Source organism: Colias eurytheme, chromosome 26 (assembly GCF_061535395.1).
Source record: "Colias eurytheme isolate Ceu_HAF_F1 chromosome 26, ilColEury1 Martin Lab GWU primary, whole genome shotgun sequence".
NCBI lineage: Eukaryota > Metazoa > Arthropoda > Insecta > Lepidoptera > Pieridae > Colias > Colias eurytheme.
The window spans coordinates 977,172-1,005,038 of record NC_143005.1 but is presented as its reverse complement, the minus strand read 5'-3'; the positions used below and the strand labels follow the sequence as shown (position 1 = coordinate 1,005,038).

The window sequence follows — 27,867 nt, the reverse complement described above, 5'->3', positions numbered from 1 at the left end:
ACGTCGGCATTTTTGTGTACATGCAAAATATTATTAAATATATACTGTGATGGTACAGTAAGGATACCAGTATTCTTAAAGAGATCTCTTAGTGAGTCCCGAGCACGTAAATTATATATAGAGCGAATGGCTCTTTTCTGTAAGATAAATATAGTTTCTATATCTGCTGCCCTGCCCCATAGTAGAATTCCATAGGACATAATACTATGAAAGTAGCTGAAATAAACCAATCTAGCTGTATCTTCATCGGTGAGATGCCTTACCTTTCGGACTGCATATGCTGCTGAACTGAGCTTACCTGCAGCGGTGTTGACATGGGCTCCCCACTGTAGTTTCTCGTCCAATGTTAACCCAAGAAATACAGTCGATTCTGTAGGGTGTAATACCTCCCCGTTCAAGGTAATATTTCTGCTCAACTTTTTAACGTTAGGTAGTAAAAATTCAACACAAGTTGTTTTTTTGGCATTTAATAATAAATTATTAGCAGTAAACCAGTCGGATATGTGTAAAAGAGTACTGTTCACTTCGTCAACATTTGGGTCATGCCTATCCACATTGAATATTAATGAGGTATCATCTGCAAACAGAACTATTTCACACCTATCCTGTAAATAATAAGGTAGATCATTGATATATACCAAGAACAAGAAGGGTCCTAAAATAGATCCTTGTGGAACACCAATGTTAATTGACGCACCGCTAGAACGCTCTCCATTAACAACTACAGTTTGTATCCTATCATGCAGGTATGAGGCTATGAGGTTCTGAGCTTGTCCTTTAATCCCATAGTGATTAAGTTTACGCAATAATGTACAATGTTCAACGCAGTCAAATGCCTTGGAAAGGTCACAAAATATCTCCAAAGCATTTTTTGAGTTTTCCCATGCCTTATATATATGTGTTAGTAGTGCAACTCCAGCATCTGTGGTTGAGCGCCCCTTTGTGAAACCAAACTGTTTGGTGTGCAGCAAATTATTAGAAGCAAAGTGACTAATCAATTGGTTTAATATTAACTTTTCGAATACCTTACTTAATGTTGGTAAAATCGAGATAGGTCTATAGTTGTTACAGTCTTCTTGATCGCCTTTCTTAAATAGAGGTATAACTTTACTAAGCTTTAGTAAATTAGGAAATGTACCATAGTCACAACACTTATTAAATATGAAAGCTAAATTGTTTGCAATATTTTCTATTATATTATTAACTAAATTTACGGACATTCCCCAAAGATCACAAGTGTTTTTTAAATTAAGTGTCTTAAATGCTGTAACAATATCATTAGCAGTTACGTGACGCAATTGAAATAATGTACTGCACCCCGCAACATGGTCCCTCAAAAAGGTCTCTGCAAGTACTGAAGACGAGTTTAAATTATTAGTAATGCTAGCAGGGACACTACTAAAGAAATCTTCAAAAGCAAGCGCAACATCAGCATTTTTGTCAATAACCATGCCATTATGTACAAGTTATATTAAGTCCTCACACATAACAGCCCAATTACCATTACGGAAGACTGTAATGGCTTTACAACTAGCGACATTAAGTCGGTCGATCTAAAAGCGCCGCCATTTCGCATTGTGTAGATTTAGCGCGCCGAGAATAGCGCGGCCTTTCCTGCACTGGGTATTATTATGCGTGAAAAATATGCGTGCTAACAATTAACTGATTCATTGAGTAGTCTGTAATGTGGAATTTAGAAAAACAAAATAAGTAATAAAAATAGAAAGAGAGCTTGGAGAGGATCATAATGATCATGATAGTCTTAGCCAATAGAGCAAGGTTATCTGTTATATTGTTTTGTGAACAGTTGACAAAGTAAATGCGTAGTAGTGATCAGACATGTTCGATTAAAAAAGTGACCCTTTTCTTCCGCTATGTAATCATTCAATTCATGTTTAGGATTTACATGTGTTGCCACCATGTTGCCACGCTTATATCTGTCCACTTCATTAAAGACGCTTGCTGACGCAGTATCTTTATAAATAACTGCAGTTTAACATGTAACGCAATTCAATTCTGTGTTAATTACTGCTCCTTCAACATTGCGGTCTGTAACTCGAAAGAATGGCGAGTGATTTTGACAAACATGACCCAAATTTTTGATAAGGGAACTCCAAAATCACTTTCACGATGTATTAACGAAAATTGGCCGTGTTTCAAGTAAACAAGAATACATAAATTTATATTGATTTAAAAATAAATACTACTACGCCACCGCTAGAAGAATAGTGCGATGTTCGGTATGGCTTTGTTAGAATTGTTTCTTATAGGTGACAAAATGGATCCATGACGCATAGTGTCCTAGTTTTAATGTTCAGATATTAAGTGGGTTACACGTAAAATTTTCTTGTGACAAATGAAGCGGAGGATCCGTAGCCGTAGATGACCTTCAAATGAAATGTGCTATTTGCGAAAACTGTTACGATTTATTAAGAACAAAACATCTTTTGAGCATACAAGCCACAGTGAAAATTAAAAAAAAAAAAGGTTTTTTTAACTAGTCACCAAATTAAAATAGGTGTAGTCAGTATACTAGGAAACCAACATTGGTAAGGGATAAAACTATTTGAAAAGCTAGGTCCACAAAATGAGAGACGAGATGATCTATCTAACTTCAAATGCAATAAAAAGGCCCCAAGCATCAAGGCCAAATCCTGCAACACAATTGCATAATCAAAATCGAGCCAATGATGAATTCACAACACCGATTGATCACAGATTGCCGGCAAAAAGTTTCACAGCGTACAAAGTCCGCCAAAATGTTTACACATAACAATATATCGACACTCGATGACTGACAAAGCTCATATACAAAGTGTTGCTATAAATACGAGTACGCCATGGCGCCTACTAACATTATGTGTTTCACCGAATTCCAGGGTACGTAGTCATCTGCACTTTCGCCAATAGTTTGGTCAATGACATGTTGAAATTTCGGATCATTTGTTAGGGTACTTGTTAGGAGTATGGACTTAAAAACGAGTTTGGATTCTTGGATGTAGGTCATTTGCAAATAAGGTTTTCAGATTTATACAAATATGGTGGTTAGTATAACTTTTTTCTTTTTACCATTTGATTCGTACTTAGTAAATCAGTATATAGTATTAGTAGTAAAATTTCTTATAACATTTACATTCTTATAACATTACAGAGAGACGTCAATTAATTTACGAATTATGATTTTTAAGTAGCATGTTCAACTAAAAATCACTTTACTTGTGAAAAAAGAAAGATCAATGAAACGATATAGAAAACATCTGGTGAATAGAAAATACAATTTTGTGCTAGTTCTGGTTACACTTATGTAGTTTTCCATTCTGTTCACAGTCTAGTAAAAGTGCACGCTGAAAATTCGCAAATTCATCGTCTTCTTCATTTACGATCCAAAATTTCTTTAAGCATCGTAACTGATACGTGAAATTGTAAAGTTTCCACTGCTAACAATCGTGTATCGTTTAAAACTCAATAAAACGCGAAATGCGCTGGTCTAATGAATACATCATACTGATTTACTGTCCGACAACACGTGAATTATTTGCGATTTTTATATGCAATTACTCATTGGTCTGCATTATTTCAAATTGGAGCTTGGTGAGAGGCTGAGTCAGCTTATTAGCTTAGATTTTGATCCTAGTTCAAATTTTTTTGCGAGGAAAAGAATAATAGAGATTTTAGAAATTTTTGAAACTTGTCATGTATAAATGCCAGTTGAATCATCAATATTTGTGTACAATTCTCAGAATATTTATAATTTTCAAATAATTATATTTATTGTAATCACAAAAGCTCTATTAATTCTTCTAGAGGACGAGTCGATGAGTTAGATTTTATTTAGGCTAACAATAACGTTATAATTATAATGTTAAAACTAAGGATTTCTGCTTTACTTCAGTGAAACAGATAGGTTGGTTAGGATACTTTTGATAAATAAAATGATATGATCAAAATAAAATAAACTGTAGTAAACAGAAGACGAAAACACTAACCCTGAATACATAACTATAATAAATAATTAGTAATCCCAGTAATCCAGATAAAATGAATACTTCAAGATAGAGATGCAACGAATAGTTGTTTGGCCGGATACCGGATACCGGATGTTCGGCCGGACCACCAGCCGAATGTTCGGTATCCGGCCGCCGAATATTCGGCTGGCGGCATTTTGAGTTTCGTAGGTGAGTGTCGCGCACCGGCACGGCGCGGGCGGCGTGCCGGTTGACTTGTTTCGTAGTGAACGTACGCGCGGTCACAGTTCTTGGTAGAGACACTTTTATCGTGTCAGTCAGCACGAAACAATTTCGTTATAAAAAAAAAACGTTAAAAATAATAAAAAGCTTCAATTACAACTGTGTCTTTATTTAGATTCTATTTATAAAATCTACCAAGTTTACTGTGTGTATCCGGTATCCGGCCTGATAGTACCTTACCATCCGGTATCCGGCCGGATAGTAAAAAAGGGCCGGATAAGCCGGATACCGGATAGGAACCGAATATTCGGTGCATCTCTACTTCAAGAACAACAGCTATTGGTAAATACAAGTGGGTTACAATCCGAGACATTATTGGCACATAGCTGGATTACTCACTGGTATCAGATGATACTGATATCTGCTGACAACGCGCCAAAACACTTATGACATATTACATGCTCCTTAGTTATTTACTGTTTATGATACAGCTTCTGGGTTTCTTATAGTCTAATGGAAAATGTAGTAACCTACTTCCCTAATATAGGTCGCAAATATTTGTAGAATTAACGAGCAACAACTGTAAAGACAATCATTTCTTCTGTTATTTTAATTATTTCAATTAAAAATCATTTCTAAGCGTGTAATTTTTGCTGTTCTCTAAAACCGATAATAATTTATGTTTAAGGAGGAGGTATATTTTTACCTCAAAGAACACGTCGCGCTTTTAATCTATCATTTGGGAAATGGTCTAAAACAGATAGGTATTATAGGGGTAATAAACAAATACCTTCTAAGAATAGAAGAAAATGTGCTACTATAACCTGCTAGCCTAAAGCTTTTCTTCATTGACAATTCTCATGGTGTCATAAATATCGACGAGGTACTTATTTTAAGTACCTATGATATTTATAGATAATATTTATCAAATAAATTTTAATAATAGAGCTTCATCCATACCTTTTTCCTTATCAGCATCTTTCCGACTCTGGTCAAAGAAGCCAGTAGTGAGCGCCTTCCGCTTGAGAAGATACGCCCGCCGTTTCGGCTTTGTAGCTACTGCTGCTGTGTTATCTGGTAAAATAAAGTAAAATAACCTTTAGATGACGTCATTATATCTTTAGTATACTTTGTAATTAAAAGTTTAATCACATAGGGGTAATGGACGGGTTTAAAAAGCGTATAGAGTGAACAGGAACCTACTAGCGAAGAACGTCCATCTTAGGCCATAACTTAGCTTAACATCAGGCGAGACTGTCAATTTTGCCAATAAAAAGCTACATTGTCCTTAAGAATTAAGAAGATGACGAAATTATTTAGAGTTAGGAAGTGATTTCATTTAAGAATTTTTGCAAAGGCAGAGAAGTGCTGTTATAAATGTATGGAAATCCTATACATAAATTATTGACGTACGTATATTTTCTTCGTCTAAACTTTTATTGGTATCCAACACATCTGCTGGGTTTTCCACGTAAAAATTAACATAAATTATAGGTACAGAGTATCTATTAATACCTACAGGTGTGTACACGTCATTGTTTATAAGCGACGCACATTCACAACATTCAGCCTCCGACAATAAAAAAATATTTTGATGTAAGTATAAAAATACATTGTCATAAACTCTGATGGACGGATATTCGTCAAAACAACTATCAGGTTGCCACTTCAAGGTGCTTTTTTTGCTCGTAAGTGTTTACGTATCGCTGCTAAATTATTTATAGATAGGCAGATGATTAGGGAAATGGGTGATCTCGTTTTGTTTTATTATAGCGAGCTACTGCTTATGGTCCGGGAGCCAGCAGCAGATTTTATGACCAAGTTCCTCTCAAGAGATAATTCGTCAGACGCATGAGAGTATAGTATTATAAAGCCTCGTGAACGTCAGCTGGAGCTCGGTTGGGGGGAAGAGCGGTTGTAGCCTCCCGTATCAGCTGACGGTTTTTCCACCAAGATACAGCCAGCTGACATATATATTTATCCACAGTTACATATAAGCTATCATCAGGTAAATTTTTGTTTGAGAGGAAATAACGGAAAATAAATTTTTCTTTAAATTTAACTTTCATGTTCGAGACACCAGCTGACGTATAATACACCATGTTGTAACCAGCTGACTATTTTTTTTCGTTGAGATATTGGGTTAGCTACAATTTGACAAATTTTTAGCTGAGAGGAAATGAATGAATGAATGTATAAATTTTTTTCCTATGTGCGTGGGAGACACCCCCCAACCGAGCGCCAGCTGACGTTCACGAGGCTTTATAATACTATACTCTCATGCGTCTGACGAATTATCTCTTGAGAGGAAATAGTTAACCAAATTTGCACCTGGCTCCCTAACCATTAGCTTACTGTAACTGATGTCGCTTGTCAATTATTGACCAATTAAAATTTTTGATACGTTATTCTAAAGAAAACCACCATGGTGGTGAGTCAAATTAATATTTTACAGTTGAATCCCGTCTTTCTGTGGGAAAACAAAACTATTCATGAATAATAAAGCCTTATCAATGAAGATTTTAAAACCATATACATAGCTAGTTTCATTATGGCACAAATTGTGGATTACCTTTGTCTGTTAGCTTTATCGACGGTTAAAATTTATAATGGATAAAATATAGGTAATGTTGTCTAACATTGTGAATTTATCAGAAAGTCGTGAATCGTCATACAGCATTAGGATAAAATACTTTATACTCCATAGAAAAAATTAAACAAATTATATTATTATTTCCAAGGTCAATTGCTGTTGTTAAACATTCTTTCAAACGCTTGCTTTTAATATCTACAAAGTTAAACTCTCGAATTCTACCAATTACACACAATGTAATCTTAAATGTGTAAACTGCCTGTCTATTTCATAATAAATGGCGTTTAAAAAACTACTCGTGGAATTCCCACGCCTTGGCGTATTTCTGGATAACGCAAGAGATGGTAAAAACAGAGAATTAAGAGCTTTAATGTTATTTATAATATGTTTGATATTATTTAATATTTGTTAGATGCTTTAGTCGATACATAAGTCCAAGACACTTTTCCAAAGTTCAGGCACAGATAACTAAATAGCAACGTTGCCTGAAGGCCTAAAGTATAATAATTAATATGTATAATATAGGTGAGACTTCATGAGCGATTATTAATAATTAAATGTTTTTAAGTCTTATAAGAATTTACTTACAGAGTTACTTTCGCATTTATAATATTAGTATGGATTGTCCATTCGCATAAATTCTAAGCAAATGAAGATACTTAAAATTATATTAAAAACTGAAGCATTAAGATTAAAAAAAAAAACTTTATTGCTATTTAATTTCTTAAGAAGATTTATGAAAGCGATTAGAACACTATATGACATCAGAATTACAAGATTTCACAAACTTTTCCTCCTTCTAATTTTACGATGATTATGCGTTTTTATTTCAAGGTTACGGTTTACAGAAATTAAATAAATCAAATTTGATAAACTTTCAAACATGAAATTTTTTTACGATTACACATCGCATTCAAGTGTTGGGGAGACAGCTTCAGCAACGCAACGTAAACTTAAGTCAGGTATGGATGGGAGAGCACAGTAAAACACCTTTAATATTTGAGTGAAAAGACCATAATTTTTTTAGAATAATTTTTCAATGATTATATTATTTAACAAGCTTTTGGAGACAGGAATTCACTCTACTAAAAAGAGGTAAAGTTTGGAGTTTGTGGGGTTTATTAATTACTAGCTGCGCTTCGCGGTTTCACCCGCGTGGCTCCGCTCCTGTTAGTCTTAGCGTAATGATATAGTACCTATAGCCTATAGCCTTCCTCAATAATTGGGCTATCTAACACTGAAATAATTTTTCAAATCGGACCAGTAGTTTCTGAGATTAGCGCGTTCAAACAAACAAACAAACTCTTCAGCTTTATAATATTAGAAAGCTACTTCTCTACCGAGCAGTATCCAGGCTCAACCAACTAAAACAGCTAAAACAAGGCAAGTAGCCACTAACTCGTTTACCATACGATACCAAACATTGATTTTTTACAATGGAACTCAATAAATGAATTAGCAGCGACACTGCGACATGTCAGTACGAGATAATGCAGGCGTGCCGGGGATGCCAAACTATATTTAGATTGCATTTATAAGTACGCGCGAAATTCCATTCGTTCCCGAGTAAGCTGATATAGATGGGTGCATTGTAACTGAAATTATTTAGCGTAGCATGTGTAAGTATTTTGGAAAAAATGTGAGAGACTATTTAAAATATGAAGATAGATACAGATGACAAAAATATATTTAAAAAAATAGTTTTATTTTTATTATGTCCTAAATATTAATCTTTACACCTTTAACAAACAAAGGGGCAGGTGGCCCACCAAAGATTGTAGAAGTACAAAAACAAAAAACAAATTGACCGTTCATATGAATCAAGGGAGCCGCGTCCGTTGCTTTTATTTTATTGGAACGAAGTTCCTTATCGCGCGTTGTGAAAGGGGGCTAGACGGAAAAAATTCTTAGGAAAAGTTGTCACGACACTTTTTGCTAGAGTTGTAAGCCGTGCGGCGTGCGCGTGGATCTCTATCTGTCTCTCTCTAACTTAACACTTCGTTCCATCCGGATTCCGGATGTCCCTTGACATCGCTCATGTTTTTTATTTATATTTTAATCGCATTGCAACACTCAACGACAACACCGAATTAAAACAAAGTAACATCACAATTAATTTCATATTAACAAAATTCCAAAACAAAAATAGATTGACCATAGTCAATCTCCTGATAAATTTTCATTTTGTGGCTAAGTGATTAAAGGTGTAGCTACACCGAGAATTTAGTATTTTCACATTAATTTATCTGAAATATTTATATTTTAGAACATTCCTACCTAAATCGTGAATAGTCTTGATATTAGAAGTATAAATAAGGTGGATGTTCATTCAAACAAAAAAGAATAATGTAAAAGCAACACACCTAATGGGACACGTCCATTAGAAGAAAAATGTAAATGTGATTTAAAGTGATCATGTAGTCATTTACAAATCTTGTTCTTTTATGCGTCAAAGCAAAAAAAACGTATTCATAGTATCAATTCTTTATTATTATTTCAAATAATAACGTTATGAAGGTCGAACATTGACCGGACTTTGTAAATAGACTATACAATTTGTAATAGAATATACAATTATTAAAAACCGTCATTTTCCTACAAATTATGAGATCGAGAGAAAGCTGTTTCAAACATACTGATTGACATTTGTTATACTGCACGTAAATCCCGCCCATATTATTACATTACACATTTTTGCATTCCTCACAACATTCAGTCTAGTCGCCTTGTTTATTCGCAAGAAAAATAAAATCCCGATATATCACAGACATAACTGTTGAGTCTGTTTCTTAATTGTTTGATCCCGGTTCCGATTGAACTGTTAAAGGAAAATAAACTGAAGCTTTTTAACCTGTATTTGACGTGGTTTGGTTTAAAATTTAAAAGGTTTTAGATTTTTTGTATAGATAGCTTGTAGATAGAGTTATAACTGATAAGTAAATTCAATTTTAAATTACATTTATTTACACGAATGTAGTTACAAATATAGGTGTTATTATTATAGCGCAAAATATTAATAATCAAATTCAATTTCAAATTACATTTATTTACACGAATGTAGTTACAAATATAGGTGTTATATATTACAGCGCAATATATTAATCTTTACACCTTTATCAAGACAATAAAACACAAATAGACTTTATATTATTTTTAGTATCGTACACCTATTTTTTACACACACAAACTCATAAACAGATCGAGCAATTCAGAGTAAACAGCTCAAAAATTATTATATTCAATTTAAAATAAATAAATGTAAACACAGTGTAGCTTTATAATGGAACCCGTTTGCCAACTGTTTGAGAAGTTCCCAAACGAATTATCCACCTACATTTAGATTCTTAATCAAAAATAATCTCTTAAGAAACTCATCAAAACGTATCACGTGACAGAAGGAAACTGTGTTGCCAAGTAAAATACATATATTTAATCCGCAAAACTAAATACATAATTTCATGGGCGTAGCCACGGTGGGGCAGGGTGGGGCACTTGCCCCACCCTGGCTCTGACCTGGAAGGTACCTAACCAAATCTAAAAAACTTAATTATCTAGGTACTGACTACAAAACTTAATATCCGTTAAAAAATTCTCACTCGAAAGTTGTCAGTCGACACAAAAAATGCGATCTAAACAAAAAGCTTGCGCTTCTATGTTAGATGATTTAAACCACTTTTGGTGCCAGAAAAAGTAGTGTAGTACTGTTACCCCATTCAAAGCTGTTTGTATTTAGCCAAATTCGCACTAAATTTCCCATCCAATTTCACTTTTGTTTTAGGTTAAGTTACTGACCATAAAAGCACAAAATGCTGACAGATCCAGGTGGAGATACGCCCGCAATCTTACATAAAAATTTTTGGCCGATATCTCATAAACTATACATTTTAAGGCAAAAAATATGGAGAATTTTTGGTAGATAGTAAAATTTTACATGTTTTATACCTTGTAAACTTTTTTGTAAAACTTTCCGTTTACGATTTATGGCCTATTTAATGATCCGATTAATCGTTTTTGGCAAGTAACTCTTTAAAATATTGGATTAGTCAATGAAATGCAAAGGCATTACTATATACATATATGCATTATCCATTTATTGAGATAACTTTATTTGAAACTTTTTTTCTAATGCTTTTTGAGTTATTTAACGTTTGGCGAAAAATAGAAAATTTCAAGGTATGTATGTTTCGTATATATATATTTCCTACAACTAAATATTATTGAGTAGTTATTTTATATTCGGATGCAAGAATAAAATAAAAGAAAATGGATCGAAAATATTTAAAAAAATGTATTAAAAACTTTTCTATAAGTAAAAAAAAATAAAAAATTTTGCCGTTTCGGAAACGGTGAAAATCCACTTGCATTGGAAATTTCTTCTTCGTTTTCATTACATCACCTGCCACGTCACCCGCCGAGCGGCGGCATTTCTACATTATACGTAGAACAACTCAAAAAATATGGGCACTAAAAAAAAATTCAAACAAAAGTTGTAGAGAATAAAGTGATCTAAAAACAATGTACATACCTACATGCATTTTATTCATTAATCCAATATTTTAACGAAAAACTAGTTCATTAAATTTATAGGCCATAACCGTAAATTTTACAGAAAAGTTAAAAGAGTATAAAAGATGCGAAATTTTTCTTTCTACAAAAAAGTCTAAGTAACTTTTGCCCTAAAGTGGATAGTTTTCGAGATATCAGTCAAAAAATATAAGATTGCGAGCAAAGCTCCACCTGGATCTATCAGCATTTTGTGTTTTTATGGTCAATAAGTGACCATTAACCTAAAACAAACATGAAATTGGATCGGAAGTGCAAGGTTTTGCTTTATTTACTGAGTTATATCTACCATTTGAAATGGTTTATTTTTCCATTTACATAGACATGTTTAGTACCTAGATTTTATGGTAATAATAATAGTTTAACAAAACTAAAAAACACGCTTTTAGTTCGGTTTTCTATAAAACGCGTGTTTTTTATTTTTTTTAACTATTATTTATTTTATCAAATTAGTGTATTGTCATCGGTCCTAAATAAATCTACAAAGTTTGAACGAAATCTGGCCGTAATCGCGCCCAAAGAAGTCGGTTACAAACATACAAACATACAGGTGAAGCTAATATAAAGCGTGTAAAAAGGAATCATATTATTTTATTAGAAAGATAAACTATATATAGGGATGAAATTTGCAAGATAAACGGCTGTATCTTTTGAGTTTTGATTTATTCATTATTATTCCAGCTTGATACCACCACGCGTTCTTGAAAAAAAAAGTGTTTTTAGACAGATAGACAGAAGGACAACAAAGTTTGTCTGTCGGTTTGTCTGTCAACACACTTTTTCTCAGAAACGCGTGGAGGTATCAAGCTGAAATTTATATCGAATACTCAAGTCTACAGTCGCTTAAAGCTGTGAAAAAAATCAAACTATAAGCCAACGCAATCAAAAGATCCATTTTATGCTGCAAATTATCGCAAATTTCGACATTCGCAAGGGAATCAAAACCAACATTGTACTTCCCGTGAACACAGTCTTAAAATTTGGTTAAAACTTAAAAGCAATGAATAGCACAGATAAAGGGAAAATTGCTAAAACATACATTTTAGAGTTACAACATAATAAAAAGTAGGTTTGTTCGGAGCTCTCGGTGCGCGAATCTGACTCGCACTTGGCCGGTTTTTTTTTTGCCCCACCCTGTGCCCATGGGTAGCTACGCCCATGCATAATTTGTGAATTAATTGGTACATCGCTGATTGATTGTGCTGCTTTTGATAAAACAAGCTGAAATGAAGATGCGAGGGATGGGAATTTGTATCTTATCTTTACTGTAATTAGGGATTAATTAGAGTACTTATAAAATAAAGTATAATTAGATAATTAATAGAAAATTCTCCTCTATACAATAAATATTGCAATATATTTCTTTAGAGTCAGGTATCTTTATTATTTACTAGCTGTGCCCCGCGATTTCACCCGCATTGCTCCGCTCCTGTTGGTCTTAGGGTGATGATATATAGCCTATAACCTTCCTCGATAAATGGGCTATCTAACACCGAAAGAATTTTTCAAATCCGACCAGTAGTTCCCGAGATTAGCGCGTTCAAACAAACAAACTCTTCAGCTTTATAATATTACTAGCTTTCCGCCTGCGGCTTCGCCCGCGTTTTCAAAAAAAAACCCGCATAGTTCCCGTTCCCGTGGGATTTCCGGGATAAAACCTAGCCTATGTCACTCAGAAATGATGTAGCTTTCCAACAGTGAAAGAATTTTTCAAATCTGCCAAGTAGTTTCGGAGCCTATTCAATTCATACAAACAAACAAACAAACAAAAAATCAAACCTTTCCTCTTTATAATATTTGTATAGATGTATAGATGTATAGATTATATATTATATTAGTATAGATTTCATTTCCTTTCAGGCTATATAAATTTCTATCTACATAACAGAAATTATATTTTAAAGACAAGAAAGTCAAACTTCTCATTATAGTTTGAGATTTATGTCTTCCTTTAGACAGAGTACACAAAACTGAGATGAAATAATCATACAAAAGCATTCCAAAGCATATTTCGCATAGTTTAAAAACTTATTTAAATAAAATTGATTAATTCATTTTCGTTATTGAACTTTAATCTTAAAAGAAAATTTTTCAAAATGCTCACGCAATTTCCATCAGACTAGAACACGCAGAGAAGTATTTTTTTCAAGTTTTGTTCTTGTTTGATACGTAGAAATTATCTGTTCTGTGGTTTTCTAGCTTCTACATGGATTTATGAATATATATCCTAAATTCTTTTTTAGCATATACATATTTATAAATAACTTTAAAAATTTCTTGAAAAAGTCGGATATTTGCTACTCCATAATACCAAAACTTCCGAAAGGATTTTGACACTTGCAGCTTATGTACAACAATAACAAGCTATAGTCTATAGGCATACCACATACAGGGAATGCTTAGCTTTTACACTTGTAACAGCAAGTCACCCCGGGCGAAGTCAGGTAAACCAGCTAGTTTATATCTGTTAAAACTTTATGCAATGTCTCGTCTGACGTCACCACGCGTCACTTTCGTAGCGTATTTATTTAAAGTCCATCTTGTAAATAGCCGATGTCTCGCGCGTCAAGTTATTTCTGGCAGCAGTAGGTCACCTGTGTTTAACGTCGCTTAAGCACGCTCGTACTTATGTTGCGTAAAAATGTTGTGTTCGATAGAGATAGAGTTTATATCTTTATCTTGTCTACTAACCAGCATCTTTCTTTGGGTATTCTTAACACAAGCTGATCTATAATTGTATCGCTCTCAAAAGGAGAATTAATGATCGTAAATAATTTAGCTAAAATTCTGCGAGCATTCGAAATTTTAGACTAAATTTTTTAACGTTATTATATGGAAGATTACAAATTTTGTTAGACTTCTATAATATCTATTAATGCCAGAAAACTGTAGGTATTTAAATCCTGTACTTAACAACATTACAATTCAATGAAAGAAGAACATGTTTTTAATTTACCACCCGAGTACCTACAATCGTCACATTTATTAAGAACAGCATTTTGTTATATTTCTAATATCACAATTATAATACATAGACCATATCTGTGTTTATAAGAATCTTATACTTCGATAATTATAGACTCAACTAACATCTCAATATAAGGCATAAGCCATGAAGGTAAATCATGAACGGATTTTCCATTACAAATAAAAATCCCATAATTCTTACAACACGATATATTTATAATCAATTTCATACACTTCCTACTAACAATTATATACAAGGTATAATCTGAGGTCAAATATGATCTGTTTAAACGCTGAAATAGCGTGAGATATTTCGGGAGAGTAGCTCTTTACTGTGCTATAAACGAAATGAGATAAGTACGTTCTATTAGTGTATCGCTGAGAAATAATAGTTCTCTGCTGTTTGCTCCGTCATGTATTTAACATTTTCAAAGGTTTTACGTAGTACACATATGTTTACGTGTCTGGAGGGCTGCTCGATTAAATTTTTTATATAGTTCACATTTTGGACCTTTGGAGGTCTTTTTAGGGTTCCGTAGCCAAAATGGCAAAAACGGAACCCTTATAGTTTCGTCATGTCCGTCTGTCCGTCTGTCCGTCTGTCCGTCTGTCACAGCCGATTTACTCGGAAACTATAAGTACTACAGTGATGAAATTTGATGGGAATATGTGTTGTATGAACCGCTACAAAAATATGACACTAAATAGTAAAAAAAAGAATTGGGGGTGGGGCCCCCCATACATGTAACTGAGGGATGAAATTTTTTTTTTCGATGTACATACCCGTGTGGGGTATCAATGGAAAGGTCTTTTAAAATGATATAAAGTTTTCTAAAAAACATTTTTCTTAAAGTGAACGGTTTTTGAGATATCAGCTCTCAAAGTCGTAAAAAGTATGTCCCCCCCCCTCTATTTTTATAACTACGGGGTATAAAATTCTAAAAAAAATAGAGGTGATGCATGCTAATTAACTCTTTCAACGATTTTTGGTTTGATCAAAGTATCTCTTATAGTTTTTGAGATAGGTTGATTTAACTGTAATTTATTATATTTGCTGCTACGGAACCCTTTGTGCGCGAGCCCGACTCGCACTTGGCCGGTTTTTTTTAATAAATAATGCTTGTTTTTTGGTAAGCTTTTCGTATGAAAGAGTTATTTAAATTGATTATGTTGCAATAAACAAGCGTACAATCAAATAGTCTAACATTATAATAATCATTTAGACTAAGTAGATATTTACATCTTCCGTGCAATTCATATTAATTTATTTATACATAGTCTATTAATTTTCTTAACTATTTCATAGTCAACCGGATAATATAATCCTTATTAGGTATATTGTGCCATTATTAGGTACCATTTAAATTCGAACGCAAAGTATTGTTCGTCCAACTAAATTTCTTTTAGAAGGGCTTTCAAAACATCGCAAAAGGTACCATTAGTTCAGAGAACAGCTTTAACAAACAAGCCTTCAATTTTAAGACTCATCCCATTTCTTCATACAATCTCCTAAACCAATATTTAGAAACGTCGGTCAGTCACTCGTCAGATTGTATACTCTGCTTGTAAATGAGCGTAGTTAATCGCCATAAGCCCTTTTCCCTCAACATTAAGATAATCTCGAGTCTTGGTAGCCTGCCAGTTACAATACTCAGTTAGCTTCAGATTTATTTCCTTTTAATCATTTACCGTCACCTGCGGTATTCGCACCTCGTTTCTGTCGTCTTTTCCCGCTTTTTTATAGTCATATTTCCGCTTGTGTAGATTTTACGAGCCGCGATGACAATTTAATTTTTACTTTTATACGCACTTTGAGAAATACTATTTGATTTTAATTTATATGCTATCACCAATTGGCAATACGGGTTTAAAGTATGTAATTTATTACCTGACTACTTTGCTTTCACCGAATAAACTAGATCTATTTTTCGGAATCTAGACCGAACGAAAAATACACGTGCAGTACACGTACAAAGTGGTCCTCTATACTAATATTATAAAGCTGAAGAGTTTGTTTGTTTGTTTGAACGTGCTAATCTCAGGAACTACTGGTCCGATTTGAAAAATTCTTTCGGTTTTGGATAGCCCATTTATCGAGGAAGGCTTTAGGCTATATATCATCACGCTAAGACCAACACGAGTGGAGCAATGCGGGTGAAACCGTGCGACACAGCTAGTATACAATACAGATGGTTAAAGAGAGTTGTTCTACATTTTTGACTGATCATCAATGGACATTTTACACACCCTAACACCTACCTGCCTAACAAATAATAAGATACATCCTAGATTTTACTTTAAGTTGAAAAATTTCGCATAAATTGAAACATATTGCCGTATTGAAGTCGTAAAATATGAACTTTACAACGTCACCAAACCTTACTTGACGAGCTAATTCAACCGAATTATTACCATAACAAAAAATAGCGTGTTTGCTGAGCACACGTGTCAAAAGTGAAACTTCTATGGCAAGATTCAAAGATACCTAAATCATCGCCTTACTTGCCATGACGCGATCTTAAAATTATACTCTCTAGGTACTCGCCTATCGAACTTCAAAAATATTAACTTTTACGTTGACTTACCTTCAGGTATCTTAATACTGGTCCCAATGTTGAGCTGCTGCAGTCTTGCCAGCGCGGCCTGCTGCAGCGCGCGCCGCTCGACCTCGGTAAGCGTCAGCAGCGACGTGTCGGCGAGCCGCACGCAGCGCCCGGAGCCGTCTGCCCAGCAACAGCTGCCCTGCACAACGCGTCACGTCATCATACTGATATCGATTGATTGGATGGATATAGGTGGCAGTTAGACCTGTATTAATAGTTATTACCATATTATATCACACCTTTTAATAGTTATTATTATTAATAGCTGCACTGCACAACGCGTCATGTCATCATACTGATATCGACTTAGTGGATAGTAAAGTTCTGCCAGAGTTTATTTTTTTTTTAAGAAAAACCCGCATTTTTCTCATTCGTGTGAGATTTGGGGGGGGGGGGGGTAAAAAGCTCTTGCTCTACTAATATTATAAAGCTGAGGAGTTTGTTTGTTTGTTTGAACGCGCTAATCTCAGGAACTACTGGTCCGTTTTGAAAAATTCTTCCGATGTTAGATAGCTCATTTATCAAGGAAAGCTATAGGCCGTTTATCATCATGCTAAGAGCAGGAGTAGAGCAATACGGGTTATACTGCGGGGCACAGCTAGTAGGATAAATAAGAGGGAATTCTCAAGGTCACAATAATGTTACTCATGCAGAAAGCAGTAAAAGTAAATTATTAAGATGAAGGAAGTATTTTCGACAACAAGACGATTATCCAAAATAGTTTGTGTATAAATATGAAAGCATAAACATAATTGACCTGATTTAACATTCCGATGTCATTTGTATTAAACATTAAGCTTTTATTTGCCAAGATTTTCTACGATTTACTCAATAGATTACTACCAATTTTCAGTTATTACACATATTGTTATAATATACTAGCTTTCCGCCCGCGGCGTCGCCCGCGTAGTTCCCGTTCCCGTGGGACTTTCGGGATAAAGCCTATCCTATGTGTTAATCCAAGTTACCCTCTATATTTGTGCTAAATTTCATTGTAATCGGTTCAGTAGTTTTTACGTGAAAGAGTAACAAACATCCATACATACAAACTTTCACCTTTATAATAGTAGTAGGATAATGAGAGACGAGAGAACAATGCAAAACAACACAAATAGTTATCAAGAACATTTTGATCAGCGATTTTTATCTAATAATTAGGTACATAAATTATATATTATTATATATTGCAAAACTTAAAGATTTAAGGTCAAAAATGTTTTCATCATCGGTCATCATCATTTCGTAATTTTTCAAACATATTATATGGAAACACATTCGCAATGCTCCTAACTTTTTGGACGGAGACTGCTTTTATTATCCGTCTATAACTATAAAAAGTTGCTTTACCTATACCCGACCTACGAATGTAAATAGATACCTATTTTTCATAGTATCTTACACATAGTATTGAATTAGAAAGCCAATCTCTTCTCATAAAAAATAATATCCCAGACAGGATGTCCCTCTTCCACCCACGGATAACGTACCCAGTTTTCAGATCAAAGATAAAACATAATATATTATTTATAAACTCATAAAGACTGTATTACGAAAGTCATCAGTTACTGTCGCAATGAACATCAAACATTTTGCATTATTATGCTGTTGATGGGACAGTCTATTCAAAATCTTTGGTGTGAATTTATATTATGGTCCTTCCACATAAAAAAAACAATGAATTAATGATGATTTTTATAAGAAAAACTATTAAGCATACCATTAAGGCACAGCGGATAGAAGTAAAAGCTTATTTCCAATTTTAGGATTAAAATTTGATATTGCACAGCAGCAGCCTGTTTGTGACACATAAAATGGTTTGTGAATTTATATTGTGGTCCTTCCACGTCAATTTTCCCTGAAGTAAATTACCATTTTATTACAAAAAAACCAAGTGCGCAGTAAAAGCTTTTTTTCTAAGAATTTTAGTTGTCTTTGAAATTTCATAAAATGTGCATAGTGATATCGGTGCCTCGAAATCATACGATTTTTTCCTACCATATGATGTTCATCGCAACTAGTGAAGTTTTCACTTCAAGAAGTGTTTCTTAATAGTAATCCAACTATACCGACCACTTATAAAATCTGAGATATATGCATGAAAATTAACGGGACATCAAACGAGTTAGTAGCTCAGTTTCACATATTATTATGACGTGAGAACACAGAACAACCGATTGGTGGGAGTCGAGCATACTTCGGCACGAATTGGGTCAAATTCACAGCAATATTGCAACAGATTAGAGTTAAATTAGTAGCATAGTCATAGAAACATTCTGTGAGGGTGCAGAAAACAACTATCGAATATTTCTGCTTCACTGTAGGATCCTGAATATCATTAATTAGGATTGTAAACTACGAATAAGGGCCCGCAAGTAAAGACGTACATATTTGACTTTTAAAAATAGACTGTTTTTTACAATGGTTTTATATATAAAAACTAGTCATAATAATATACATATATGTTGTATATGTATAATTAATAAAAAACTTCTTCATTGCTATTCAGTCAAACAACCCAGCAGATATTATAATGAATAGTAAACTACGAATTTATTAAGCAAAGCAAGGGTGCAGCTAAAGCTAAAAGTGACGTGATAAATTCCAAATTTTCGATCTTGATTAATAATTATCATACACCTTTTCTCCAAGAGTTCGCATTGCTTCAAAAACAAAAAAACAATTAAAGAAAAGAAATAATTTAACATGCGTAAAAATAATTGGAATCGATTCGTAAAACACAACAAGAAAACACCAGCTCCAAATTCTGTGAAAGAGTTTGTTTGTTGACCGATGAGATCGTGGAATGCAGAATACAAACATTTCTTAATATATTTTGCAATCGCTTGTTTGTATCGATATAAGAAACGGGTCCACGCGGGCTTACATAATTTGTATTTATAGAATTACTAGTTTTCCGCCCGCAGCTTCGCCCGCTTTGTCTAAAAGCTAATAAATTATATATGTACTAAAACCTTCCTCGAGAATCACTCTACCTATTAAAAAAAACCGCACCAAAAGTCGTTGCGTAGTTAACGTTAAAAATTTAAGCATACATAGGGATATAGGGACAGAGAAAGCGACTTTGTTTTATACTATGTAGTGATACTGAAAATATAGTCTGTGACATTGTGCAGCGGTGTTCGTGATTCAGCGATTGTCTAAAAGCATTCCCGAGATTTATCATTTTTTGTGAGTTTATTTTTTTGTATTCTTATTGCTTATTAGTCATTGCGGTGGAAAATACTAAGAGAGCTTTTATATAATACATATTACAAGTAACAAGGACATTCTTGTAATTGTGTGGTAAATACAACGGTGTTAATAAAATTACAATTATTAATGCGCTATTAGATTATTAACTTGATGATTTACAGGATAAGGATTGTTTACGCTAAATAAAAAATCATAAAAATTCTGAACTATGTATAAAAATCTTTCAAAAATTACCAAAAGCACTAAAATAGAGAATACAATTTAAATATAGGTAACAAGTGTATGTTAAGCATAAATATATCAATCCTTGTAAATTTTATTACATTCACGACAAGACATGGAATGACCATAAAAGTCTTGGTCTACCAGGTGTAATCGATAAGTGTGCACGGACGCTTATTCCGTAACAATTGCAGATATCATAAAACTTTAAATTGATATCGAAAGTACTTAACCTAATGAGTTAAATGGCAATAATAAGTTTTTAAAAATAAACGTTATTTCTCGTTATATTTTTAAAAAGTTATTATTTTCATTTTACTTAGTGTGCGCACACTTAACGATTACACCCTGTTACCTGTATATGTATAGTCTGTCTACTACGGGATGACGTACCGTGTGACGTCACGGCTTGTCATCAGTACCGATCCATTTTATAGATAGATACCTAATGACGTATTTGGATGCTATATAAAGTTTTTAAATTGAGACATCAATATCACGTGCTATCAATATCGATATTTAGTATTTACTATATAAAACAAAGTCCTCCGCCAAGTTTTTCTGTCTTTCTGTATGTACTACACAATAAACTAAAAAACTAGTGCAGCGATTTTTATTCAGTTTTCACCAATGGATAGCATGGTGTTCGTTCGTTCGTAGGTTTCAGTATACAATGTGTTAAGTTTTAGACGACGCGGGTGAAGTCACGGGCGGAAAGCTAGTTGTGTTATAAAGAGGAATTTACATTAAGAAGTGAAGTATCTATTTTTATTGAGTGAGGTATATTGAGTGAGGTATATCATCTATATTTTTATTGAGTGAGGTATATCATCATTCTATTCGACAAGATCAAAATACTTTAATATAGAGGCCATCGCTCGTCATCATCATGCAATCACACTCTAAATAAAAATAAAAGGTATTCAAAAACATCAAAATACTGAATAAGTATTGAAGATTGTCTTTTAAATTACAAATGAATGAAGGGGTTTATTTATAAAAAGCTTTTAAAAGATTGTTCCTCATTATTATGTTAAAAAGTTGAAAAACATCCCAATTGACGAAAAATATGTTTTTCCCACAGCGTATAAACATGTTTGCTTTTATAATCCTCTGAAAGTTATGAGAAAGGTACAAATAAAACAAATTGGTCTGGCGACAAATGTGTCAATACTTGAGCAGATGAGCAGAGCGGCTGAGACAGCTTATCATAATATTTTGGTGAAAGATTGCCTGGTTGAAGGCATGAGCTTACAGCGAGTATGTGCGGAGATGATAATTCGTCTTTTTTTGGTGTTAATTTACATGTCAAGAAACAAGGAAATTTTTAATTAACTGAATTTAGATTCCTAAACATCTTCGAAATCGTCAAAGCTAGTTTTACAAACATAAATTAGCATAACAGGTAAATCTCATTCAAATTATATCCTACAGTTTAAGATATTTTTCAGTTTATTTAGTAACTAGATTTCCGCCCGCGGCTTCGCCCGCGTTTGCAAAGGAAAACCCGGATAGTTCCCGTTCCCGTGGGATTTCCGGGATAAAACCTATCCTATGTGTTAATCCAAGTTACCCTCTATATGTGTGCTAAATTTCATTGTAATCGGTTCAGTAGTTTTTACGTGAAAGAGTAACAAACATCCATACATCCATACATCCTTACAAACTTTCGCCTTTATAATATATATTAGATATTAGATTAGACTTCTTTACTATACGCAAAGCATTGTAACTTCTAACCTTTGTAACTTTAAGTGTCAAATATAATAAATCTATTATTTACCGAAGTAACGGCAAACTTATATATGAATATTAGATATTATCTGAATCTTTCTGTTGATATTGGGAAAATTTCTAATTTAAAATTAAATTTATTTACAAGAATTTAATAACAAATTATAGACCTTATGATAAAATAACATAGACAAATAAGAATACTTTATCTTGGTCTCGCATAATAAACACATTAATATTTAAGTAATAAACACGCTACAAAGCGTATTTCTAACAAGCGTGTCAAATCGCTCGCTCTTAACCCACACCCGGAACGGATGGCCCCGTTACGATTTACGAGCGGTGGAAATGATTCGCCAATTTCACGAAAACTAATGTGGTATGTGACTAGTGGGATAGTATAGCTTTGTTTCTGGCGTTACACGTGCTGTTTTTTTTATATAAGAGATCTCGGTGAGTTTTTTGAATTAATGTTTTGATACTGAAGGTGTATACTATAAAGTGTTTTCTTTTCAGAAGTAGGAATAAACTTTAATCGTAGCAATCATCAATAGAATGAAAAAGGAAAAATAAATACTGGAAATTTACGTAGGAACTAAAAAAAATGTAATTAGATCAACTACAACATAATATTATCTTTGAAAAATAAAGTTGAGTTTAATTAATAATTAACTAATAAAATTAAATAATAAATAATAATAACCGCCTCCTCGGTACAGTGGTTGACGCGTGAGCGTAGAACCGAGGGGTCCTGGGTTCGATTCCCGGTGGAGACGAAAAAAAAAATGTCTCAGTCTGGCAGGACACAGAAGGCTGATCACCTAAAGAAAAATCGATCAGTGAAACAGATGTATGAATAATGCATCTGCCCCCTACCCCACTACGGGGACACGGGACTTCACTTAAATAATAATTCTTCAGTCTTTAGTGAATGGAATTATTAGCTATCATAATCATCTGTAGACGTATGTAGCAAGATTGTGTACAGTCTACGAACTGTAAAGCCTACGCAATGCCTACGCCGTAGCAATGAACTTAGATCAAGTGATATAACTTTAATAGATGCGAAATACCAGCATTTTCTCATGTATTTATAAGTTATCGCTGTAAAAAATATTAAAGGAATAATTTTGTGTAAAGCTTCGGATATATATACAGGTCTTATATTTTAAAAGCTTTGTTTACATGAGATTATTAGCTTGAAATATGTATTATTCAAATTGATTTTTTATTAACAATACATTGGAATCTAAATAAAGACAATTTAGAGGAGCTATTCAAATGTTCTAATATGTACTGCTTTCTCAAAGCGAATATTATAAATTGAAATCTTTGTTAGACCTGACCAAGATTTAACAACAGATGTCACGACAAGCTTGCATTAAGAGCATAACATTCTTGAAGTATTTGTCTTTATAAACATAAAATAAAACGTACATAATGCATTCTTTATAATTGAAAAGCTTTCGAAGTGCCACAAAAACTAAGTGCTGACAGAAGACGGTTGTCAACCGCCTAATTATATTTAATTCATGATTTAAATTTTAAATAGCTCATTTGGCGCCAGCTCATGACTCATCGGATATACTTGTATAAAAATCTCTTCTGATGTATGTGTGCAATCATTTCTATAGTTTATTACATGCGAAGCTTATAGGATCACAATTTTAAAAAATAGCGGTTATTAAACATACACATATTATGTATATTATGGGTGTCAATATAGTTAAGTAGTAGGAAAATATTGAAAGAGATCCTTTCTAGAACAAAATTTAATTGGAGTTTAGTTTAAAGTAAATTATCATAGGAAAACTATTGTATATATACATTTTTTTAATTAACAAACATAATTTATTTGTGTAGTTCCGAAAAAACTATATCCCTTAAAACATTAATTTGATATAGACTGTATAGTCGAAATCATCGTCGTCATTGCCTTTGATAATATTACAATAAAATAAATAGAAGCCTTGCTTCTAAAATTTAGATATGATATGGTGTAAAGATTTAAAGACTGAATGGAGCTGGACAAATTTGCATAAACATCACTACATAGTATAAAACAAAGTCGCTTTCTCTGTCCCTATGTCCCTATGTATGCTTAAATCTTTAAAACTACGCAACTGATTTTGATGCGGTTTTTTTAATAGATAGGCTGCGGCTTCGCCCGCTTTGTCTAAAACATAATCAATTATATATTCAAGAGGAAGTATATAATTGATTATGTTTTAGACAAAGCGGGCGAAGCCGCAGGCTGAAAGGTAGTATATTATAAACTGATATAACTTATAAGACAATTATTTTTCACACGTATGATGAGGATCTTTCGATGCAAAATAATATGTTATTAACCAACTTAAACCTTTCCATCCATTTGAATAAATTGCTTTTGCCTCTTATTTATTTGTAGATATACTATAGAGTTATCAAACATAATATTGATTAGATAATTTTACAATCAGTCAAGTAGGTAGTGCCTGTTTATTAAATGTCCAATTGACATATTATCCTTCTACCCTCATCATATGTATCAAACTATTTTTGTATATTTTATATGCTTGATTGTAAACATGATAATATCGACCATTAAGCGGCCATAATATATATTTTTATTTATTTAAAACTTTAAATATTTGCGATTTATGACAGATTTGTAAATAATAAAGAATGAAATCCACACATCCAACAAACTCACACAATCAATAAGTGAAGTGTAAATATAAAGAATGAATAACGACTGACCTGAGGTGTCCAGGAAGCGGCCGCCCGGCTGGAGGAGCGGCTGCGCGTGCGCCACAGCCGCCGGCTGACGCTCTGCACCACGCTGCTCGATGACCGTGACTTTTGCATGCCACCTGCAGGGGGAGCCACCGATGCATGAGACCCACGGCCCAATAACTGGGACAGAAACGAGTGCGACTGGGACGGGGACGTTGGCGTCGACGCCACCGACGCGAATTGCAAATCCCTATACGTCAAAACCCATGCCTCGTCCGTCTGACAGCCCTTGTTGGGCCCGTCGTCATCCACATCACTAGGCATACGCGGTTTTATATTACGCAGGTTTTTATCATAGTTAATACGCTTGAAGCGATCAGTCTTTTCGGAGTCGACGCTCTTTTTTCGCGCCATTCTCAAGTAGCGTTTGATGGTGTCACTCACGGATTGCGACACGTCGTCATGGTCTACGCTAGAGCGGCGCCGCGGCCGCCTCTCGGGCGGCGGGCTCGTCGGGCTAGTTGGCGCTGTCGCCGCTTCCAGCTTATCTTTGTATGATCTCTCCAGCTCCTGCAACACTTCTTCAGGTATGGGCTCAGTTTGAGTCCCAGCATCCACGCCTCTCTCCTCCTGCGACTCACCCAGTACTTCGATAAGGGGCGGCGGCGACATGGGCGGGGAACGAACATAGTCCTCATCGTTACCGTAAGCACTAACACTCCTACCTCGTATATTAATTCTGGAACTTGACGCACTATACACGCTAGAACTGAACCCACCGGCACTGGGACCGCCACCTCCACTCCTTCCACCTCTATATGGTTTCGTTTTACGAAGATCATGGTATAAATTTTTCAACAAATTCCTATCGCTTAATAAATCTTGTACAGATTGATCCTTATTCGACGACCTATTGTAATATCTGCTAAGATGCTCCCGCAATATTCTTTGCGCAGGATCTGTATCAGAGTCTGCGGGAGCGCGCTCCGACTGCCTTTTAAGGTAATTTCGTAGCGCTTTAACGAGCTCCTCACTTTCTGTGAGAGGAGGAGGATCCTTATCGTCTTCTACTTTCAGGTACTTTCTCAATAAATCAACTAGTACTCCTTCATCATTATCTCTAGGCTCAATGTGTGGACTAGTGTTTCTAGCTGCGACATTAAATGCCGCACTGGACGGAGTGAAACCCGATTGTGATGATGGTGGTGGCGCTGCAAAGAAGTCTCTCCTTAACTTTGCTATATCAAATCGGCCACCTGATGTGTGAGGGATGAATAACTCTGTGGGCCGCACGGGCACCGGAGCGTCGTCGGAAGGCGACCGGGCGCGCACAGAGCCACCTCTTGCACGTTTTTTCCGGCGTGGGCGGGCCAACACGCCCGGATAGGAACTTTTCCGCCATAGCAGAAACCTCGGCTCCCGCTGACAGACCTCTTGGAAGTACGACTCAATGCGCGGAACGTCCTCCGTGCGGTTCTGCGCGCCGTCCGGGATGAGCCGGCGGCCGGCGTCCGCCATGTACTTCCATGTTTTTCGCGTCAGCAGCCATCGCTCTCGCGGCCTTTCCCGGCGGCGTACGGCCTTGGTCATGAGGTCTGGGTCGAAGCGGGCTGGGCGGCGCTCCATGCCGTCGGCGGTCACGCGGCGCGCGCGCGGCTCCGTCGCCGCATCTCTCTGCCTCGGCACGCGCACCTGCCTGCGCGAAACTGAGCGTTCCTCACGGCACAGAATATTATGCGCCGAAATAGACGTCCGGTAATAGAGCGGCCGTGAACTGAATATAGGGTGGTCTCGCGCGGCAGCACTCTGCTGAGCGCGGCGCGGACTGGCGCTGCGTAAACAAATGGGCTCCCACGCCGGAGCCGCCCCGGCCCGCGCCGCCGCCCGCCCATTCCTTGACCTATGCGGTGACAACTTTTCCCACCTGTCGTTACTACTGGTCAGGGCTAGGCCCTTTACGTAAATATGCTATAAATTCGATGTAACATGTGCAAGGTTTGCGACTGCGTATGTGTTGACATAATGCGTGTTAAATTAGTTTGTTATAATAAATTTGTTTTGAATGTAAATTATTTATAATATGTCATTTTCGTATCATAACATGTTTATGAATCTTCAATCAAGATACGTGTCTGCTACAATGACGAGACTGATACATTATTTTATATTTATAAATTAAACATTGATATCATTGTTTTTACTATATTTTTTAACATTAATATTTCTCTTTGTACAGGCTACAACCCAAATCCAAAATTGAACAGTACGAAGTACTTATCTATTTTCTAAAATCCGTTGGAAGATGATACTAAAATTCTATCACAATAACTCAGGGCATGAAATTCCTTGGACGAACACCAAATTCCGATTAAATTTAGGAAGACAATGGCAACAGAGTTAATTAAAAGTGTCGTGTTTATTATTAGATTTAGTTATTATAATAATCCTGTTGGTATTTAAATAAATCGATGATTATGATTCTAATTTCCATTACAGAAATTTGAATTGTAATTTGTAATTGTAATTATATTCGAGTGAATTACATAATGATATCTTAATATAAAAACTTAATAGGGCAAACATAAAAGAATTGATGTATGATTATTTTCTGAGGAATGAATTGCTTTAAATTTTTTAAATTTGTGTTAAATAACACGAATAAAATAATGTGTATTCATTTACATTTAAATGTATTTTTTTATGTATTTCAATTGCGAAAAGATGAAGCTTCAGTTTGTAGTGGACAATCTAAAATTTTACATATTGAGATTGAGATTTTTACTTCCATGCATCTTAAAAAGCACAAAATTATTATAAAGGTAGGTATAGAATTTAGAAGACTTACAAATACCGCTATAGTCTGATAAACAACAAGAATTTTGCTAAGACATTTATTCATCGAACATCTCATATTGAATCATAGCATTTGCACGCCTCTGTCGTATATTAACTTCCTCAGCCACTTATAAAACGCTCACTTTTAAAAATAAACTTTCAAATAGCTTTCGTTTTAATTCAGCGCCATCTAGTGTGCGATAGAAGAACTATGAAAATTCTCAGACTGAAA

The 27,867-nt window shown here is 34.7% G+C and overlaps 1 protein-coding gene across 1 annotated transcript in view; it reads right to left on the bottom strand.

Annotated features, from left to right (window-relative positions):
• RhoGAP102A (Rho GTPase activating protein at 102A) overlaps positions 1–26,662 on the bottom strand; it is a 44,076-nt gene extending 17,414 nt beyond the window's left edge. The window contains exons 1-3 of the mRNA XM_090116785.1: positions 24,825–26,662; positions 16,896–17,052; positions 5,148–5,261 (exon numbers count right to left, since the gene is read on the bottom strand). Of these exons, the coding sequence (XP_089972911.1) occupies positions 5,148–5,261; positions 16,896–17,052; positions 24,825–26,426 (1,873 nt within the window). The 5' untranslated portion in view covers positions 26,427–26,662. The remainder of the gene's footprint in view (positions 1–5,147; positions 5,262–16,895; positions 17,053–24,824) is intronic.
• Between the last annotated feature and the right edge of the window lie 1,205 nt (positions 26,663–27,867).